This window comes from Octodon degus, unplaced genomic scaffold, assembly GCF_000260255.1.
Source record: "Octodon degus isolate 3935 unplaced genomic scaffold, OctDeg1.0 scaffold00070, whole genome shotgun sequence".
NCBI classification, from domain to species: domain Eukaryota; kingdom Metazoa; phylum Chordata; class Mammalia; order Rodentia; family Octodontidae; genus Octodon; species Octodon degus.
Window position 1 is genome coordinate 293194 of NW_004524646.1, and position 9411 is coordinate 302604.

Genomic DNA, 9411 nt, shown 5'->3' on the forward strand with positions numbered 1-9411 from the left:
AAAGTCATAAAATAAAATTTTTCCTTCTTATTTGCAAGACTTATAATCCCATCTTCCTATACAAAACTGTCATGAGAACCAAAAGCAAGAATTTTTACTAGAACTGGCTGGGTGTGGTGGCACACACCTATAATCCCAGCACCTAGGAGCCTGAGGCAGGAAGATCACCATAAATTCAAGGCCATCCTGACATATATAGGGAGGCCATGGCCAACCTGAATTATACAGTGAGACCTGTTCTCAAAAAAAAAAAAAAAGAAAATTTTTTTAATTACAACTGTTACTATTAGATTTTGTAAAATGAAATTTAAAAGCTAGATTTATTTTAAAAAGAAAGATACAAAATTTCAAAACAAGATAGAGAAGAGCAGCCATGCTTAATGCCTTACGTATTGTAGAAGCTGGATTTGCATACATAAGTGAAATAGAAATTTTTCAAAGGCAGGTTAGATATTGCGTATCTTAAGGAAACTATCCTGAGTAGAGTGTGAACATTGATGTTTATTAACATTCGTGGGGGGCACGAAGCCCAACCTCATAGTGTGCAGCATCGGACCCCACTGGTCTTCTGCATGTTTTCTCAATTATAATATGCCAGGTGGATCTTATTTCTAATGAGTTATTTCTATTCCCTAATTCTATAATTTTTAAAAAAATAAAGCAAAAGTTATTATAAGAATAAAAAGGTGTATAGTATTGAAAAGACCTAGTTTTGGGGAATAAGACTTCCATCTAAAATGGGGGCCAAAGCAATGTTTATTTAGTGATGTAGAGTTTCATATTTGCCAGATAAAAAGGCTTTGGAGGCGTTTCACAGCACTAGTGACTGCACGTTTAACATGGCCCCACAGGCCAGGGAGATAGCTCAGTACAATAAGTGCTTGCCTGGCAAGCTTGAGGTACTGCAAAAATAAATAAATAAGGCCCTGGGGCCAGGCGTGGTGACACATGCCTGTGATCCCAGCCTCAGGGAGGCAGGAGGATCATTGTGAGTTCAAGACAAGCCTAGGCTACAAAATGAGCACAAGGCCAGCCTGAGCTGCATAGCAAGACCCTGTCTCAAAAAGAGAAAGAAAGAAAAAAGGAAGGAAGGAAGGAAGGAAGGAAGGAAGGAAGGAAGGAAAAAAAAAAAGAAAATTAAATGGGCATGAGTTGGCTGCTAGCTCAGTAGCACAGCCCTAGCCAGGTATGCACAGGGCTCCGGCTTTCATTCCTAGCACCATGAAGAAAAAAAAAAAAAAAAAACAGAGGTCAGGCTTAGTGTGCTAGTGCATGCCTGTAATCCCAGCACTCAGGAGCCTGGGGCAGGAGGGTTGCTGTGAGTTCAAGGCCGGCCTTCCTGGGCTACAAACTATGGTCAAGGGCAGCCTGAACAGCATAGTGAAACCCTGTCACAAAAGAACAAAAATAAGCAAACCTAAATGTTGAATACTAGAGATTATTCAGGGATAGGGAGATAGCTCAGTAAAATAAGCGCTTTCTTGGCGAGTGCAGGGTCCTGAGTTCAATTCCCAGTACCGCAAAAAACAAATAAAGATTATGTTCAATAAATTATAGAATATTTATGAGAGAGAGATCAGTAATTTAAAATCATGTAGAAGTGAATGTGTTAATAAAGATGTTCAAAACAGGGGCCGGGGAGATGACTCAGTGAAATAAACACTTCCCTGGCCAGCTCAAGGGCCTGAGTTCAATCCCCGGTTCCACAAAAAAAAAAAAAAAAATACATGACTGAGTCAAAAAAATAGGTACCCAAGTAGTATTTATTAACTTCAGTTTTGGGAAAGAAATACATAATCACAGAAACATGTCTAAAAGTGTTAGCTATATCTACAGGTTATGGAGCTTTTATTTATTTATTTATTTATTTATTTATTTATTTTGGCGGAACCAGGAATTGAACTCAGGCCCTTGCACTTGCCAGGGAAGCACTTACTCCACTGAGCCATCTCCCAGGCCTGGAGCTTTTAAATTTTGTTAAATAATTTAAAACTATAAGGTTGGCCATCACTTCACAGATGGTTACAGGGGAAATCATTTGTCTTCCAAGAAACTTACTGCTCTGTTAATGTGATGGCCATTAACATATGTGAAGGTGAAATGAAAGAACAGGGCCAGCAAGCTGTTGCAGCAGATGAAGTGCCTGTGTAGGCAAGGGCAAGGACCTGGGTTCGATTCCCCGTGCCACATGCCTCACTGGCCCCACCCCCAGGCGCACTGAGCCGGCCAGAGTCCAGGCATGATGGCCCACACCTGTAATCTCAGTGCTAAAGAGGCTGAAAACAGGAGGATCACTATGTGTCCGAGCTGCACAGTGAAACCCTGTACCAAATCAAAAAAGAAATGAAAGAATAAATTCTCTGGAACCAAGCACCTCTAAGTAAAACTTTTTAATGGCTTGTGACCTTAGAGGAGATGAAATTATTAGAGATACAGTATTTACATCTTTCAACTTTTTTATAACACCTTTCTCCCTAGACATTGGCCAGGAATAGAGATCAATTATTGTTACGTGCCTAGCACTTAGCAGTGCCTCGTACGTACTGGCTGGCAGGTTACTGTGTACACTCACCATTAGTGGTATTTTTGCAAGCATAATTTAGGAAGCATTGTAAAGTATCTCCAGGAGAGAATTTTCTTTTGAATTTGGTTTTGAGTGTATATGCATCTGAAAAAGGGAAACAGGAAGACAGGGAGGGGCTTTTGGTGTTTGCCTGTGTTGGTGCGTGACAGGAGGTAGAGCCAAGCATTGCGGTCTGAGAGAATTTCTCTGCTCATCAAGATGTGCTGGCGCAGTGACGTGTGCATGCCGTGCTTCTAGCGGCGCGAAGCCTAGCAGCTGAGTCTTGGCAGCAGCCCACATGTCCATCCACAGGTGAATGGACGAAATTCCGCACACAGGGGAGTGCTAATATGCTGTAAAGCAAGATAAACTTGAGTTGTTGAAAGGAAAACAGATGCAAGTTGAGACCATAATGTTAAGTGAAAGACATCAGACACACAAGCTTGAATGTTTCATGTTTTCTCTTATATGAGAAACCCAAATTATAAAAAAACGCAAAAACGAAGATAGGTAACAGCTAATCGGGAGATAGGTCTTTCTCAGATGGGAGGAGAATCAAAAGGTGGAGGAAGGGAAGAGAGGAAAGGGAAAGGGGAGGGAAAGAGGAATTGAGACATGTTTAAGGGCCAAGACGTTTTATTTCCAGGCTTTAGCTACTACACACTATGCTGTTATAAACATGGGTGTTCAGGGGCACAGCGCCAGGCTGGCAGGGGCAGAGTCATGAGTCTGATTCCCAGTACCAATAAATAAAGTTAAAGCAAAGAAAAAAAGACATGCTTTGTACATGTACCGCGTCCGCACAAGGACTGCAAGCATTACACACTGCTAGCGTGTACTGATAAAACTATTTTATCCATAAAAACAGGAGCAGTGTCTGTCAGAAACATCAGCATCCAGAGTTTAAATGAAGGCAAACTCGTAGTGGAAGCCAAACCAAATGTAGTTATACTGAAAACTTTTCCTGCTTCCCTGAACAGTGTAAGACTGCTCGTTGTACCATTTCTTTTTTTCTTTTTTTTTTTGTGGAACCGGTGATTGAACTCAGTCCCTTGCACTTGCCAGGGAAGCACTTACTGCACTGAGCCATCTTCCCATCCCCTTCGTTGTACCATTTCTTACTATAGCACCAAAAATGAAGAGCTTAAAAGAGCAGGAAAGTTGGTCTTCAGCTTTAGAAAGAAAAGCACCAAAAATAATTCCAGGCTTTGGTAGTTTGAGTGTTACATAACAATTTAATATCAAGTTGATGCTCTGACTTTGAGACATTAACCACTGTATTTATCATTTGTAGGTTTTTAGAACGACTATTTGAACGACATGTAAAACAAAATAAACATCGTTTGAAAGAGGTTTGTCTTTTCCTTTTTTTAAAATTTAATTTTATATTATTTTGAAAAGTAAAAACAAGAACAAAAATCAACGAAGAAACAGGGTAACATACGATAATACATATGTTGCAGGTTTTCAAAACAAGAATAGCAGATTAACAATGGTTGATATATTACCTGTATTTATCATCAAATGTGTTGCTCAGATTAACAGGTACAGTTAGATAAGTTTGAACATTATGATTGCATGTTACCACTTGCTTTGAAGAAGCCTTTAAATTTTGTTCTAGGCTTTTTTTCCCTTTTTTTCTCTTTTTTAATTTAAAAATATATTAAAAATTGATATGACATTAAAAACAGTACACATTTAGAAGACCAAGATGACGGGTATCGAACATTGCTATCATTGATGTAGTTGCTCAGATCACAGATACCAGCATACAGAGTTAGTCAAGATGAAAATTGTACACATTGGGGGTGGGGAGGTGGCTCAGTAGAATAAGTGCTTGCCTGGCAAGCGCAAGGGCCTAAGTTCAATCCCCAGCTCTGCAAAAAAAAAAGAAAAAAGAAAAGAAAATTTACACATTAACTGCTATTTTCAAAAAACTGATGGAAATTTTTCCTACAATCACTTCAGCCATCCTGTATGTTTTCCCCCTGCCTTTTTTCCTACCTTTTCTCTTTCTCTCATCTTTGTTGTTTAATCCCTAAGTTTCATTTCTTTTCATTTTACTGTATCTGTTACACCTTTCAGGTTTTATTTCTTCTTTTGGGTCCTTATACTAGAGGGACAATACAGTATTTACACATGTGGGTCTGATTTATTATTTAAGCCTGCACTTACCTATGAAGGCTTTGAGTTTGTCTTTATAGCTGAGTAATACTCCATTGTATAAAAATATCACATCTTTTTCATCCATTCCTTGGGTGACAGGCATTTTGGTCTTTTCTTAGAACTTCATTAGAAAAATTCTGATGCAAAAATTCTTAAATTTTTTCCAAGGCCTCAAAGAATAGATAGATGGCTCAGTGGAATAAGCGCTTCCCTGGCAAGTGCAAGGGCCTGAGTTCAATCCCCGGTTCCACAAAAAAAAAAAAAAAAGAATAGATAGAAAGCATTTTATGTATTACACCTTCTTCCCCTTGCATTTTTTGTGGGGTGGGGCCCAGAGGGCATGGGGGGACAGGGTTCTGCTGAGATCAGAAGCACTGCAGACCACGTGGACTCAGTTTGATGAGCTTGACTAAGGTCATTATTCTCGTAATTACATAATTACTGTCTTAATCCTAGGAAAAAATGCGCCACCTGCTGCATGGCCTGAAAATAGACTTAGGCTGCGGATCAGAGGACAACTCAGGACAGCCAAAGGCTCTCAAGATGTTGAGCTCATTTGAGTTTGAAAAGGCCACGAATTTAGAGCAAAATGGACAGGACATAGCAATTCAGCAGGAGCGCCAGCAGTACCAGAATGCTTTGGATATGTTGCTGTCTGCACCAAAGGAGGACAACGAGATGTCGTCCTCGCAAGGTGAATTTTTCATGCCTGTCTACAAGTCAAAGAACTCAGAAGAGGTTACAATTCAGCAGGTCAGTGATGAAGCAAACTTTGAACCTTCAACGTGGGATGAAAGTAATTTAAGGATTTCTGACAGCTTGCGAGACCGCGAAACTTCTGTGCACGTCATTGAAGGGGACAGTGACACCGAAAGGGCTGAGCCATCAGATGAGTTGAGTTGTCTTAGCCCCTCCCTGTCCCAGGCTGTTCAGTTGTATGGTGACAGTAATCATGACAAGGAATTGCCGAGGCTTAAAATCATGGAAATGAGCATAGAGAACAGCTGCCCTTTGGATACTTGACCATCAATAAATACCTCAGCTGGCCAAGTAACTCAGTACTATTTTTCTCCTTTTTTAAATTTTACATAGTAAAATTTCTACACTAATTTTTTAGGCTGCATAGTAAATTGCCATAAGCTTTGCAGTGTAGAATGTCACACATTTGTCATTTATCCCCGTCTCCGAGGACCCAGAGTGTCAGTACTGAAGCTAGGGCGCCTGCTCAGGGTCTCAGAGAACAGCAGCCAAGGCAGCGATGGAGCTGCGGTCTCCTATAGAGGCCACACTCGGGAGAACCCTCTTCGAAGCCCTGCAGTGTTAGAGTTCTTTTCCTCGCAGCTCTGTGCCTAAGGGCTTCATTCCCTCACCCGCCATCAGCAAAGGCTATGCCATTCCCTGCCACTTAGCTGCTTTCCGTAGGCAGCTTCTGTGGCTGCCTGTTTGTTCAAGATGAACAGGAGAACCCAGGACTCTGCCAACAAGATGGAGTCTGAGGCAACTTAAGACAGTTAAGATTGGCTTCCCATCACCTCTGCCATATTCCTCTGGTTAGAAGCAAGTCCCAAGTCTTCCACATAGGGCTGGGGGGATGTCATACAAGGCTGTGAGTGCCAGAAGATGAGGATCACTGGAGTCACCTGAGGATCTGTTGGTCACAGTTTCTAAAGTTGCTCCTCAGAATAACATATTGTATCGAGTCATGAGTGGTTTTGTAGACAAGGAGCCATGGTGGCTGGTACACTTACGACATCCCTGCAGTGGGGGAGGCTGAGGCAGGATCACCATGAGTTCAGGGCCCTTCTGGCCTGTATAGTATGTTCAAGGCCAGCCTGGAGTACACAGAAAGACCCTGTCAAAAAAAGCAAAGATAAAAGTGCCGTCTGATCAGGTGTGGGTCTTGCAACACTACACCTCATCTTGCAGTCTCTCTTAATTTCCTTCTCTCTCCTGGAGCATCACAAGCCTCAAAGATCTGTGTAATGATGAGTGAGCTAGGGCAGTCTGTCACCTCCAGGAATGTTCTTTTCCTGTCAATGCAAGCATGCTTTTTCCATACATTTTAGATACACAGTATGGTGACTCCCACCATAGGAAATTCATCCCTCTACATGAAGCATCTTGCTGCTTCCTTTCTTCCCATTCCACTTCCCTCCAACCCCTTTCCCCCTTTATTTACAAAAGCTTGTTTCCATTTTTCTTAATCTTTTCTTTCTTGTGCCTTCTTTCCTTTATTCCTAGTTCCCCTTCTGAAAATTTTCTTCCAATTTCCAAAAACCTGTTATGTATTTTGGTCCTTATTTACACTTTGGGTTTCTCACATGAGAGAAACAATGTGGCATTTAGACATGTGTCTGCTTTATTTCACTTACAAGTATAGTCTCAAGGCGCATCTGTTTAGTTAGATATGGCTCAAGCTTATCCTTTATGGCAGAGTCGTACTCCATCCAGTGTTGTGGAAAAACCATATCTTTTTAATCCATTCCTCAGTTGATGGGCATTTGGGCTATTTCCAAGCTTTAGCTACTACAAACTGTGCTGCTGTAAATGTGGGTGTTCATATATTGCTGTGGTATGATACTTTTAATTCTTTTAAGAAGATAGCAAGAAGAGAAATAACTAGGACAAATGGACCTCTAGAAATCTCCACACTGATTTCCACAGCAGTTGCACCAGTCCACACTCCCTCCAACAGTGGGTAAGGGTTCCTTTCGCTACACAGCTCCACCAGCATGTGATTTGTTGATTTTAAAGAGTACAAAACAGTATTAAAACATAAAAATTACAAATGATACAGAAATTCACTGGACAAAATAATATGAATTTCAAAATATTTGTTGCATTGCGTAGTGTTGTCTTCAAAATAGTTGTTCATATTTCCAGATATATTCATGAAAAAATTGGAAGAAGAAAGAAAAACAGTATATGAAAGAGAAAAAAGCAAAAAAAATTGAAAAGGGGTAAAACAAATTAAGGATTAACTGCTTCTTTCCCTAGAACAGCAGATATCCATAACACAGTTGTCCAAACCATCCTGCTTACATACATAGATCTCTCCTCTCCCCAATTCCCTTTCTGGTCCTTCTCTTCAGCTCAGTAATTCCTTCCGTTTGAGCAGGTTCATTCCCTTTCCATAGTATCTACTGTACCCGTCAGATTTTATTTTCTCTTTCAGGTTCACACGCTAAGGAGACAATGCAGTGTTTGCACATGCAGATTTGATTTATTTCACTTAAGAGTGTGGTCTGTAGTTGCATCCATTTACCAATAAAGGCCTCAAATTTATCCTTTTTATAGCTGACTAATAACTCCATTGTGTAAAAAAAAAATGCCATATCTTTTTTACCCATTCCTCAGTTGATGGCCAAGATTTAGCTCTGAAAAATTATGCTGCTATATAAATGGGTGCACATATATCATTGTGGTATGATGTTTTCAGTTCTACTGGAAAAATACCGAGGAGGGGAATAGCTGGGTTGAATGAGACCTCCAATCCTAGCTTTTTGAGGACTCTCCACACTGATTTCCACAGTGGTTGTATCAGTCTGCACTGTATTTTCCTCCAGGAGATTTAGTATTTCTGTATTAATGTTTAAATCTTTGATCCATTTTGACTGTAGTTTATTGCATGGTGATAGAAATGGGTCTAATTTTAGCCTTCAGCATGTGTAAAGCCAGGTTTTCCAGCACCATTTACTAAAGAGGCTATGTTTCTGGAAAGTTATTTTCTTTCAGGACCTGAAATACTTCACTCCAAGTTCTTCTTGATGTGATGGTTTGTGTTGAGAAGTCTGCTTTAATTATGATGGGATTTCCATTGAGGATGATGTGTGTCCTCTTTAACAGCTTTCAATATCTTCTCTCAGATTTTGCTGAATCTCTGAGATCTTGATTTATTATGTATCTAGGTGTAGATTTATATTGGTTATGGCTGTTTGGAGTTATGAGGCACCTTAAGGTAGTTAAGATTGGCTTTCCATCACCTCTGCCATATTCCTCTGGTTAGAAACAAGTCCCAGGTCTCCCACGTAGGTCTGGAGGATTGTCACACGAGGCTGTGAGCACCAGAAGGTGGGGATCACTGGAGTCACCTGAGGATCTATTGGCCACAGTTTCTAAAGTTGCTCCTCGGAATAACATATTTTATTGGGTCGTGAGTGGTTTTGTAGACAAGGAGCCATGGTGGCTGGTACACTTACGACATCCCTACAGTGGAGGAGGCTGAGGCAGGATCACCTCGCTATTCTATATGCAGATCCTTTTCTCATGTTTGGGAAATTTTCTGCAATTACTTCTGCAAATAGTCTTTTTATGTCATTTGTGCAGATTCCTGCTGTTCTGTGGACAACTTTTTTTTTTTTTCCTTTGCGTCATCGTGTAGCTGCTGAATTTTTATTTCCTGGTTCCTTGTTTAGTTTTAAGAGATCTTTCCTTTCACATTCATTAGTTGCACTGCTGTCTTTGAGGTCTGAGTGTCTATCTTCAGTTTTATTCAAGCAGTTTTGCCAACTTTCAGTGGAATTCTTAATTTGCTGAATCTGTTTTGTTTCCTATATTGTTTGTTCAAGATTTCTATCATTTTTCTGTTGTTTGTTCAATGTTTCTATCATTTTTCTTTTTTTTTTAATTTTTATTTATTATTTTTTTATTTATTACATTTATTTATTGTGTGTGTGTGTGTG

The 9411-nt window shown here is 40.1% G+C and overlaps 1 protein-coding gene across 1 annotated transcript in view; it reads left to right on the forward strand.

Moving 5' to 3' along the window:
* Nucleotides 1-6538, forward strand: part of Spata7 (spermatogenesis associated 7) — a 43159-nt gene extending 36621 nt beyond the window's left edge. The window contains exons 8-9 of the mRNA XM_023719622.1: nucleotides 3829-3915; nucleotides 5186-6538. Of these exons, the coding sequence (XP_023575390.1) occupies nucleotides 3829-3915; nucleotides 5186-5752 (654 nt within the window). The 3' untranslated portion in view covers nucleotides 5753-6538. The remainder of the gene's footprint in view (nucleotides 1-3828; nucleotides 3916-5185) is intronic.
* Nucleotides 6539-9411: the final 2873 nt, after the last annotated feature.